At 40.8% G+C, this 12,742-nt stretch overlaps 2 protein-coding genes across 2 annotated transcripts; both read right to left on the reverse strand.

Annotated features, from left to right (window-relative positions):
• Positions 1 to 573: 573 nt before the first annotated feature.
• LOC115974108 (UPF0481 protein At3g47200-like) lies at positions 574 to 1,932 on the reverse strand. Its single transcript, XM_031094323.1, has one exon. It carries the CDS (start codon positions 1,930 to 1,932, stop codon positions 574 to 576), a length of 1,359 nt encoding a protein of 452 aa, XP_030950183.1.
• A 10,018-nt stretch (positions 1,933 to 11,950) lies between these two features.
• LOC115974109 lies at positions 11,951 to 12,535 on the reverse strand. The gene has a single exon (XM_031094324.1). It carries the CDS (start codon positions 12,533 to 12,535, stop codon positions 11,951 to 11,953), a length of 585 nt encoding a protein of 194 aa, XP_030950184.1.
• Between the last annotated feature and the right edge of the window lie 207 nt (positions 12,536 to 12,742).

Consider the following 12,742-nt stretch of genomic DNA (forward strand, 5'->3'; position numbering starts at 1 on the left):
GCTTGCATAGGGTATGCATTTGTAATGAATCTGTTCATATGAATTGTCTCATGACCATTGCTATTCCTCATCTCAAACCCTCTTGCTTGGTTTGGATAGAAAATGGTATGAAACAACGTTGGTCTACTTTGAGGGAAAACCAATCCTCTTACAGCAATTACTTGCTTAGTTTTGGTAAATATATCTGATAGATTTTTTTAACTTCATCAATGTTCATGTATATCGCCTTACAAAAATTGAAAATGAAATGCGATAGACAATGGAAATGGAAATGCCATAGAACTAAAATTTCTCATCACACTTATACAATGAATCCTATCCAAAAGCAAATAACAATCCTATCCAAGCTTTATTTAGATAAAATTAGATGACAAATAACAATCCTATCTAACCTTTATTGAAAAGTAGATGACAATCAGAGAAGATAAGAAATCTGCAGTAATCTAAGTACTCATCAAGCAATCGATCGGCAACTCTGGCTCAACGTGCATGTGCTTCATGAGCCCACGTACTAACCACACATTGCACACACTGCACTTGCGCCGTATCTGATAAAAATTTATTGAGAAGCAATCAAACAATAGGCACTATTTGGATAATAGAGCATACTGCTTGTATGAACGTGAACACCAGAAAGATAATAGCAGCGATGGTAGAAGCAGTTCTCCAAGGAGTGCTAAAATATTGATGCCCTAACGTTGCCTTCCATTTGTGCCAAGGTTTCTCACAGAATTTATTCAAATCTTGACAAATATGATTGTAATTTGAGTAAACACCTGGCATTGAGATATTTGTGTTAAGATTGTTGAAAAAGGATGTTGCTGCACTGTTGTTGCCTAGATAATTAATCACGATTTTCTTATTGCAAAGCAAATCCATATCATTGGTAGTGTTGATAAGGTCATCCAAGAAGATAAAGTAATCCGTAACGTATTTGTTTGTCGGGTAACAAAATTGCTCTAATGCCATAACATTTCGAATAAGAGTTTCCGTCCCATCATGTAGCTCTAAGCGTGGGATTTCCAACAATCCGTTCGTGAATTCAAATGTTATGTCTGCTAAGCATTTGCTTGAACTCACCTTAAACTTCACTCCTGCCTCATGCAGTTGTGTTGCAGAGAACAAAAGTGTAAACTTTTCAGTTCGTCTTTCTGGAAGGAATATTAGTAGAGGTATTTGAAAGGTTCTAATCAAATCAGTGAAGTGTTCTATTTTCACATTATCAGGGATTTTTTGAACATTGAAATGGTCAAAGAACTCAAAGGTAAGGTGAATGAAAGAAAAAGAGTTTGAGCGATAGGGAGAAATAAGGTCGAATAGTTTCTCAAGAACAAAGAATGGAAGCTGGTTTTCAAGTAATATCAAGTCACGTTTTGTACACCATAATTGGCCACTTAAAATAAGATCGTCCATTTCCCAAGAATTATTACTATATCTATAGAACAGCTCAAGAATGAAGACCGCATCCACCAGAATCATTTTCACGAATTCATCACTGTGCATGAAGGGCAAAGTAGCCTCTACATAGCAACTTCGAATTCTTTCTTCCATGTCACTTATAGTGCTTACTAAATTCTCCAAGTTTATCTTGGTCTGGGAAATGAAACTCTTAAAATACCGTACTTTACACGTTTCCATGATTTGAAATTTATTTTTGCAGCGGTGAATAGGGCCAATTGAAATAGTCGTAGGAGTGTAGGCTTGTTCCTTCACTTGGCGAAGGTCATCTGGAATTCTTCTGATACAACATTCAATTGATAATGGAGGCACTGGCGCGTCAATCATTAGTTTGAGGTCGTCGACCAATCGTTCATTTTGAATTTTATTTTCATTTGAAGTGTTTGCTTCCTTTTGATTTTCAGTATTTTCACTCTCTCTTTCTGTTGAAGCATTTGATCCTTGATGAATTCCTATACCCACTGCTCCTTCCATCTACAGAGTTGCTTTCCTTAAATTTCCTGGTGACATACACAGTAAGCCATTACCATTAGAAACACTGGGTGATGACCTGCATGAGGCACAAACTCACTATAGTTTTGCTTTAAAAAATATTTTCATCAAATTTTCTAGGGAACCCATGTGTAATGCTCATTCTATGGTATAATTTGATGTTGTTAATATCTAGGGAGTTACTTCACTTATTATATTCATGTCATTAAGTAGAAGAGAAATAGGAATGTAAGTTGTTAAGCATAGTATATTATTTTTAATTGATAAAACTTATAATAAAATAATATATAGCTACATTATTTTTGGTAAATTATATAGCCATATTATGCTGCATCAAACATAACGATTATTACTTCTTTTTTTCCCTATGGTAGAAGTTTAAAGCACAGTCCCATAATAGTTAAATTTCCTTTTGTTAGTTTATTAGTATGGATGAGACCAACAAAAGTTTACATTTACACTAATATTTTGAATTGTATTTTTTTTTGGTTTAAAGTGCTGGAATATTTTTAATTCTCACCAGAGTGATTGCTTTTGTAACCTTTTCCTTATCATCATTAAAATGGAAGGGGCTATCCAATAACAACGGAAATCTTAAAAATATATTTTACTAATGCAACAAACAACAAAAATGAACTTCTAAATATAGTGATAGAAATGCATCACTTTTGCGAAATTACCACTACCTTGACATCTTCAAGATTGCATTCAAGAGTTTAGTCAGAAAGAAATATACGATAAAAGGAAATTAATTGATCTAATGTAATGTTCTACAATTTAGATGTGAAAAGTAGAGAAGATGAGAAGATCATAAGAGACAGATGAAGGGTGTTGGTAGAAGAGTGGATAATTCCAAGAGATAGAGACTTTTTTTTTTTTTTTTTTAGAATACTAATAAGTATTTTAACACACACACAAGGGGAGAGGGGAAAAGGTTTTAAAGAAACTAATAGTGGTGTATATCCAAAAGGGCCTAACTCTTTGATATACAGAAGAAATAGAGACTTAAATAGGCACACAAACCAAACATTCAAATCTTGTTGGTCGAAGCTCATATTACCATTTGTGTGAGATTTTTTTTATTTTTTTTTAGTGTGTGAGTGTGTGTGTGATGAATAGTGAGTTTCTTTTATTACCAATAAAAGAAGACAAATTAAAAAAAAAAAAAAAAAAAAAAAAAAAAAAAAAAAAAAACATAAATTGAAATAGAGTTAGAGGTAGGGCTATAATGAGATAACAAGTTCCTTCCACCAAAAGTGATAAGTCACGGTTTGAGTTTCAATCCCAAAATTATCATTGCCCTTCAAAAGTAATAAAAATTAACAAACTAAGCATAAATTCTAAATGTAATCATTTATTCTTTAACATTTAGATATGTATATAAAGAGTAAATATAAAAATGATTACCTAATAAACTCAAAAGTTTAGTTGCTAGCAAGTTCAATTATATATATATATATATATATATATATATAATTTTGAAAATGTCACAATTTTTCATTTTATGAATTTATAGTTACCAAAATATCATAATCTATATAAGTTGTACTTGACTAGAAAAAATTATCATAAAATAAATCAATCATGCTTAAAAAAACCTATAATAGATTAACAATTGTAGGGACTGGGTTTGAGCACTGTTCCTAAGGGATAAGTGAATTCAAGCCCAACAAGCCCAATACAATAAATTTGTAGAGAGTAGATAGAAGAACTGAGCCTTAATGAATGTAACAACAGTTGAAGATGATTTCAAGAATGAGTAAGTAAAACAAATACGGACTTAAGCAAGAAATTCAATCCTCAGCACCAGTCCGAGGAGCTTGAACTTATTATCTCTTGAGTGACAGTGGCAATGCTTACAATGTTAGTTCAGATTACTACAGTGTTTTCTTTGGTAAAATCTCTGATGCTTTTTCTCAGAGCTCCTTCTTCCTTATATACTACTTTCCTCCATCTCCACCATACACGTGCAGGTTAGATCTGCTATTGTTGGCCTTTGTCACATCAACCTCCTCCCAAAGCCCTTAGGTAGTAGCTGTGAGTCTAAAAAGTCATTGCTTAGGTATCATTTCCACATTAATGCGGCCAGGGTGTTAGTTGTGGAGCATTTAATGTGGAGGTAATAGCTTTTCCTGGGATTGCTCTACCGTCATACTCTAGTGTGCTTACTTGCTATACTTATCTTTTTCCTTGGAATGCCTTGGAAGATGGTCTTTGTCGGTAAATCACTTTTCTTCTACCTTGACTTTGGCTAGCTGAGGACAGAGTTGTCCTCGGCACGGTTTCCTGGGTTGCCATGATTACCACTGTCTTCTTCATATGCGATTATGGGCCTCGACATAGGCCTCCGGTCCAGTACAAAAGGTGGATGTATATCATTAGGCTCTATAACCCCACAATAGCCCCTCAAAATTCTGCTATTTGGCACCTCGGACAGAAAGGAGGATTTTGATGTCCTCAGATGTACCTTAGGCTTATTACATCTTGTCTTCTATCGGCGTCAATGCCTTTTTAACTGCCCAAGGCATGTTCCTGACGCTTCGACATCTGGAGCGCGCCCTTATTAAATTCCTGCAGCTGGCTACCTCCCACATTCTATGGTGCGATTGGTGATCCAATGGTGGGGATTTTTCCAACTCATGAGCGGGAAAACTCTCGCTGTTGCTTTGATTTTGGTATAAATACCCATTTAAATCAATTTGCCCAAATTTCCTTTGCATTCAAGAGCTCTTGCGCACATAAGTTGAATCTGCCAACCTTTCTCACTCACTCGTGTCTCTTCAAAAGCCTGTCCGAGAACACTTTCCTCATCCTTGTAAGTTTTTTCCAAACTTTTCAATTTCCTTTACTTTCCTTTCTCAGTGTCTTTCTTCCTTCACTTCTTCTTCCCAACTTTCTTTAGCGTGTCTGAATTTTTCCTGAGGATGGGTAGATTTAAGAGTTTGGTAGAGTCCGAGGAAGGGATGGAAAAATTTATGGCTAACTATAGGATTCCACCCAACGTGGGCCTGAGATATTGTGAGAAGGGTGAATGGCATTTTCGAAGGCGAGTGGGTGAGGTGGTAATTCCTATGATTGCCTTCATAGAAGTTGGCATGAGAATCCTTATGGGGCCGGTGATGAGGGATTACCTTAGGTTTGTCAGGCTAGTCCCCACTCAGTGTGTCCTAAATTCTTCAGAATATTAGGGTGTGTAGACGCCTTAAACGAGAAAATGGGGCTACGGTTGACCCATTATGATGTGAATTGGGTCTACAGCCTTCACCACCTAGAGGGGAAGGGGTACTACCTGAAAACAAGGCAGCCTAAAATCAGGCTCATACAGTGCCTTCCTGAGTGGAGCAAGGGGCTAAACAAAGATTTTCTAATCATGTCCGGGCAGTAGCATGATGGCGTCCCTTGCTCAACGAAAGAGGGGCAACTAGGTGGGGCTCTAGAGATAGGAGTAGGACTTGTTCACTGCCTTATCGTGATTTGCGTTGTTTAGCTTCTAACCCTTTGCTTTTCATGGTTCCACAAACAGACACACCATTGAACCAAACTTTAGTTTGGCTAACAGGGAGAGTTTGGACAACATCCTCAAGGCTAAGGTATTTGTGAACGAGGACGACAATCAACTTAGGGTGGCTCACCTGATACTAGGATATACGCCAATCTCTCGCGCTTTTCAAGCGCCAAAGTGTGTCATCAAGGCCCGCGATCCACGTCTCCATAGGATCAGCATCGCAGTTGAGGATTTCTTGCTCTCTAAGGGTGCTTCAGTTCCAGAGGGCATACCCTTAGTTGGTTCCTCTTTTTCCCATCCCGTGGTAAAGGAGGAGGAAGAAAGAGCAGAAAAAGAAGAAGAAGTTGTTGAGTAAGGTTCGTCCGAGGACGAATTTGAGGTGTTCAACCGAGCTCAGTCATTAGAGGGCCCTTCTGGTGATCTCGGTGACCCAAACTATACTGAAGCAAACTTCCCTTCGGAAGAAGATATGGGTATACAGAAGAGACAAAAAATAAACTTGCTGGACTTGATAGAGTCCCAGCCGGGGAAGGAGACACAAGGGAGAGCGGCTCAGAACAAACCACCTTCCCCTTCTCAGAGCAAGCTCCCTCCTGCTCCATCCAGGCTTCCTCTTCCTTCTCCTAAGCCAACCCTACCACCGAGACTCGAGCCTTCCGACCCGAAACGAAAAATGAAGTCAAAAGGGCAAGGAGGTGATGGAGGTTGAGAAGTCTCACCCCACTCCGAAAAAGGAGGCCCAGCGAGCCCACAAGCAACAAAAAGTTGGGCACAGGGGATCTGAGAAGAGGGTCGATCCTCTGCTTGAACCCCAGGCCTGGCTCCCAGCTCCAATGCTCAATGGAGCCCTACTGATGGACAATGCTTCCATCAGGAAATTCCAGGGAGGCACAGGCAGCCATGTGGCCGATGCTCTGGAAAAGACCCTGTTATTACCCTTAGACATGGCCGAGCTGTGGTCCTTTAGGAGGCAAGAGTTCTTCCTCAACCTCAAGAGGTACTTGGGCATGGTAAGGTTTCCAACTTACTTAGTTTAGTTAGCCTCTGTTCCTCTTTTTTTTTTTCTTTTTTTTTTTTTAGCCTTTGCTCTCTGTTTACCTTGCATTTGTTCTCTTTTTCAGGCTGTTCAGGCCACGTTTAGGGCAGAAGAGATGGTTAACTGCTGCAGCAGACAACTAGAGGATAAGAGGAATAGGTGTGTTGCGACTGTAGAAGCCTTTAACATTGCCGACCAGTTTACTAAGGACCTGAGAAACAAGCTGAAGGACGAGGACCAATTGATCGCTGCTAAAAGGTAGATTGAGTCCTTGAAGAAAAAGTTAGAAAGTGTAGAGAAAGCCAAGGGCGCTATGGAAAAGGCCAAGGACGAGGCAGTGAAGGCTCATGCGGAGGTAGAGAAGGCTAGGGAGCAGGCAGTGGAGACTAAAAAGCAGGTCGTGTAGGATGCTTATGAGATAGGGGTGGCCGAGACGGAGACCAATCTTAAAGCCCAAGTTCCAAGGGTATGCAGGCACTACTGCTCCCAAGTTTGGGTTGAAGCCCTCAACCAAGCTGGGGTTGAGGTTTCATCCGAACTTAGGAGAGCAGAGAATGTGTATTACCGCCCAGCTCTCTGAGAGCCTGCTCCTGCCAGTTCTGAAACCAATACTGCCTCCAAAGCGACAAAGGTTGGTCAAAATAGTGCCATCAACGCTCCTACTCCTCTTAACAAGCTTGCCGAGGAGACTGAGCATCCTAGGGTGTCAAAAAAAGAGAAAATCTTTAACCAAGAAGCACCCCAGGATGTGATGAAGCCTCCAGCTGACCCTCAAGCTCCTCCTGCCAAGAAGGAGGCCCCTGAGAAAATGGAGTTAGCCTTAGCCTCCCTTATTGTGCCCCCCAAAGTCATTCCTCTGAGCTAGGACTTTAAAGCCTCTGACACAGCTTCTCAACAGCCTTTCAACAGCCTTCCAAGAACAAGTTGACTATAAAGCTGAAGAAATAGGTTGTTTCCGTTTATTCGTGTTTTTATTGTTGTTTTTTCTCCTTTTTTTTTTTTTTTTTTTTGTTAAGTGCACTTGAATTTTTGTAATGAAATTTCCTTTTTGTAATGAAACGTGTGCACTTTATTCAATGATAAGGCCCTTTGCTAGTATGATTCATGTTTTTACTAACATTTGGGTAATCCTAGTAGTGTAACTCATCTTTCATTGAATGGACAATCAAAAAATGCTAAGCCCACAATGCAAACTTCAACTTAGGCTTTAATTAACAATTGAGTAGTCTCAGTAATGCAATTTGCTTTCTATTGGGTGGGCCACAAAAGAATTTAAGTTTACAATGTAGATCTCGTACCTTCTGAATTGGTTACCACAACGGGCTAAAAATGCTAAGTTCACAATACTTATAAAAATAAACCTCCAACTTCTAGGTTCATACATTATGGCAGGACGTACAAAGGTACATTTTTTATAAACTTACTAACCTCTAAGGGACACTATAGTATTGACTATAAAGGAAAGATATGCCTAGTGTACCTTGAAATGCTTTAAGTGATGCTCATGGATGGACATCTGTTTATATCTTTGTTGAATAAGGGTAGGGTAGGTGATCCGAGGAGCCAGACTTAATTTAAGGTCTTGTTTATCACTTAGATAAATGTCAAAAGTAGTTAATTTCCTCAAGACTTGTGGTCCGAGGATCCATGCAAGACCTTGGTTCTGTTTAACACTTAGATAGTTGCTAGAAATTATTAGTTTCCCTAAGGTTTGTGGTCCGAAGATCCATGCAAGACCTTGGTTCTGTCTAACACTTAGATAGTTGCTAGAAGTTATTAGTTTCCCCAAGGTTTGTGGTCCAAGGAGCCATGTAAGATCTTGATTCTGTTTAACACTTAGATAGTTGCTAGAAGTTATTAGTTTTCCTAAGGTTTGTGGTCCGAGGATCCATGCAAGACCTTGGTTCTGTTTAACACTTAGATAGTTGCCAGAAGTTATTAGTTTCCCCAAGGTTTGTGGTCTAAGGATCTATGCAAGACCTTGGCTTTATCTAATACTTAGATAGTTGCCAGAAGTTATCAGTTTCCCCAAGGTTTGTGGTCCAAGGATCCATGCAAGACCTTGATTCTGTCTAATACTTAGATAAATGTCTAACGTAGTTAATTTCCTTAAGGCTTGTGGTTCGAGGATCCATGCAAAACCTTAATTCTGTTTAACACTTAGATTGTGGTGGACTACATGACATGCAATTACAATAAATCAGAGTGTAAACAAAACCGCTTTCATCAATAATAATACCTTCTTAGGTTATTTAAATTCCATGGGCAGAGTACAGCTTTTTCATCTAAGTCTTCTAAATAATATGCACCTATTCCTGCTACTGAAGTGATGCGATATGGTCCTTCCCAATTGGGCCCCAGTTTTCCCTAGGCTAGGTTCTTGGCACTACCCAAAACTTTTCTCAACACCAAGTCTCCTAGTGCCAATGGCCGTAGCTTCACATTGGCATCATACCCTTACTTGAGTTTCTGGTGGTAATAGGCTAGTTGGATCATTGCCTTTTCTCTTCTTTCTTCAAGTAAATCTAAACTCTTTCCTAGCAGTTCATAATTGTCGCTCGGAGTGAAGGTACTCGTTCTCAGCGTTGGGAAGCTAGTCTCTAGGGGGATGACAGCCTTGGTCCCATAAGTCATGGAAAAGGGAGTCTCTCCTATTAACCGACATGGTGTAGTCTGATATGTCCACCAGACGTGTGGCAACTCTTCCACCCATCTTTCCTTCGCATCATCCAACCTCTTTTTCAGCCCATTGACTATGACCTTATTAACAGCCTCGGTCTGCCCATTTCCTTGGGGGTAGGCCAGAGTGGAATACCTGTCTGTAATTCCCAGGTCACAATAATATCTCCTGAGGGCCTTGCTATCAAATTAAAGGTCGTTATCCGAGATGAGGGTATAAAGGACCCTAAATTGAGTAACGATGTTCTTCTAGATAAACTTCTTAACATCCACATTCCTGATGTTAGCCAGGGGCTCGGCTTCGACCCATTTGGTGCAATAGTCTGTGCCGAACAATAGGTATCTCTTATTTCCTGCCACTTTAGGGGAAAAGCCTATAATATCCAAGCCTCACTAAGCAAACGGCTAAGGACTGGAGAGTGGATTGAGGACCCCTCCCGGTTGGTGGATGTTTGAGGCAAACCTTTGGCATTGATCACACTTCTTGACATACTCTTGGGCTTCCTTCTCCATACCCGGCCACCAATATCCTTGAGTGATGGCCCTGTGAGACAAAGATCTTCCTCTTGTGTGACTCTCGCAAATTCCTTCATGCAACTCCTCGAGCAGTAACTCTGATGCTTCAGGATGTATACATAGCAAATACAACCCAGAATAGGAGCGCTTGTACAACTTATGATCCTTGGATAGCTAGAACTGAGGAGCTTTTCTTCGTATTTTTTCAGCCTCTAACTTCTCTTCAGGCAGTGTATCATCTTTAAGAAAGCTTACTATAGGATCCATCCAGCTCGGACCTACTTTGACTTGATGGATCCGAACTATGTCCTTCTTGACTCCATCTACTCTGCACAGATCCTCAACAAGGATGACTCGAGGTAAACCCTGCACTGAGGAGGTGGCCAGAGTGGCCAATGAATCTGCATGCATTTTTCCACTCCTAGAGACGTGTAACAAGTCGAAGAATTCAAAATCCAATTGTAAGCGCTTGACCTGACTCAAGTACGCCTGCATTCTCGTATCTTTGGCCTCTAGCTCTCCCTTTCACTTGGCCTACAACCAATCTCGAGTCCAAGAATACTTCCATAGTCTTTCCCCCCATTTTCTGCACCATGGCCATTCCTTGCAATAATGCCTCATATTCGGCTTCATTGTTGGTGGTCAAGAACCCTAGTCTTAATGATTTCTCTATGGTAATCTTCTTAGGAGATATTAGAACTAGCCTCATCCCAAACCCCTTTTGGTTTGCTACGCCATCAACGTACACTTTCCAATGTAAGGGTCCTTACATGGAGATTGTGCCAACTGATTTTCCATCCATGTTTGGCACCTCTACTACTATTACTACCGGGGGTTCAGCAAATTTGGCTATTAAATTAGTGAGGACCTGGCCCTTGACAGAGGTCTGAGGCATGTATTTGATATCGAAAACCCCTAGAACTGTGCTCCACATGGCAATTCTTCCCGTGTAATCGGCACTTTGAAGTACAGACTTAAGTAGAAGCTAATTTAGAACAACGACTGTGTGCGCTTGGAAGTAATAAGGGAGTTTTCGCGTGACGTGTACTACTGCCAAAATTGCCTTCTCCAATAGTAAATAACGCACCTCGGCCTCGTGTAATAATTTACTCACAAAACCTCGTTGGCCTCAGGGCTAGACATGATAGGTGGCTGGGATAAGTATTCCTTAAGTTGCTGGAAGGCCAAAGCGTAGTCTTCGGACCACTCAAATCCTTTACATTTGTTCATCAGGAGGTAGAGAGGTCAGCACCTATCTACAAATCTAGAGATGAACTGATTCAAGGCTGCAATCATTCTAGTGAGTTTTTGGACTTCTTTGGGGTTTCGAGGAGGTTGCAGATTATGAATTGCATTGATTTGATTTGGGCTCACCTCAATTCCCCTATGAATTACCATATAGCCCAAAAATTTGCCAGACTCAACACCAAATGAGCACTTAGAGGCGTTGAGATGCAGTTTGTGTTTCCTTAAGATGTCAAAAATGACTCTGAGGTCTCCCACGTGCTCAGACATCACTTTACTCTTTACCACCATGTCGTCTATGTAGACTTCAATACTCTTGCCCAATTGTGCCTCAAACATTCTAGTCATCATCCTTTGGTAGGTAGACCCCGCATTCTTCAACCCAAAGAGCATCACTTTGTAGTAGTAATTTCCAATAGGAGTCACAAATGCTGTTTTTTCTTGATCACCCAAGGCTAGTAGTATTTGATGATAGCCTTGAAATGCATCTAGGAAGCTCATGCGAGGATGGCCTATAGTTGCATCCACTAATTGGACTATCCGAGGCATGGGGAACGGGTCTTTTGGACATGCTTTTTTTTTAAGTCTGAGAAGTCTACACAAACTAGCCACTTCCCACTCTTCTTCTTTACAACCACAATGTTAGCCAACCACTCGGGGTAGAACACCTCCTTGATAGCCCCTACTTGTTTAAGCTTTCTCACCTCGTCCTTGACAGCGTTAGCATGCTCCTTCGACGGGCGTCGAGGCAGTTGCTTCTTGGGAATGATGGACAGATTAACATTTAAATGGTGGCAGATGAAGTTCAGATCAATCCCTGGAACCTCGTAGGCATCCCACGCGAACACATCCACATTTTCTCTGAGAAATGCAATTAGCTCTTCTCTCTCTTGGTGAGGTAATTCTTAGTCAACTTGAAAGAACTTCTCCGAATCAATGCCCATAGCAACCTTTTCTAAATCCTCGCATATTGCTTCCTTGGTTGATCCATTACTAGGCACTATTGGGGTTGTTGATTACTATAAGCCCCTTTCAGCGGAAGCCAAGGATTCAACATTGGGTTGGCGTGAGATGGCAGTCACCATGCATTGTCTAGCCATAGTCTGATTCCTTACAATCTCTTTAACCTGGCCCTCTGATGGATACTTTACTTTTTGGTGTAGGGTAGAAGAGACAGATCCTAAGGCATGAAGCCAAGGTCTAGCCACAATAGCTGTGTAGGGTGAATAAGCGTCAACTACAATGAAATTCACCTTGACCACATCCGAACCGGTTTGTATGGGCAGTCTGATCTGGCCCCTTGGAATTACGGTCTTTCCCTCGAAACTTACTAGAAGGGAGTCGTATGGCATTAGGTCCTCGGGTTTTAGGTTCATCCCCTTGTATAGGTCGGGGTACATCACCTCCACAGCACTGCCCCAATCTACCAGCACCCTCTTCACATCATATCCCCCTATTTTGAGTGTGACTACTAGGGCATCATCATGGGGTTGGATGGTTCCGGTCTTATCTTCGTTCGAGAAGCCCAACACTGGTGAGGCTTCCTTCTTAGCCTTTTTGAATTCCCAGTCATCATCCTTGGTGGAAGGCCGAGCCACAAACATCACTCTTAAAGGACAAGAGTCGGTCCTTCCCAAAGCAGTAAAGATTATGTTTATCGTTCCTGATTCGCCTGGCCTTGAAGACCACTGGAAGGATGCAAAAGGTGCCTCAGTTTCCCTTCTCGAACCAGCTGATCCAGGTGGTTCCAAAGGTTCCTACAGTCTTTTGTAGTATGTCCGTAGTCCTGGTGGTACTGACAATACAGATTC

The sequence above is a fragment of the Quercus lobata genome, chromosome 2 (genome assembly GCF_001633185.2).
Source record: "Quercus lobata isolate SW786 chromosome 2, ValleyOak3.0 Primary Assembly, whole genome shotgun sequence".
In the NCBI taxonomy this organism is placed as follows: domain Eukaryota; kingdom Viridiplantae; phylum Streptophyta; class Magnoliopsida; order Fagales; family Fagaceae; genus Quercus; species Quercus lobata.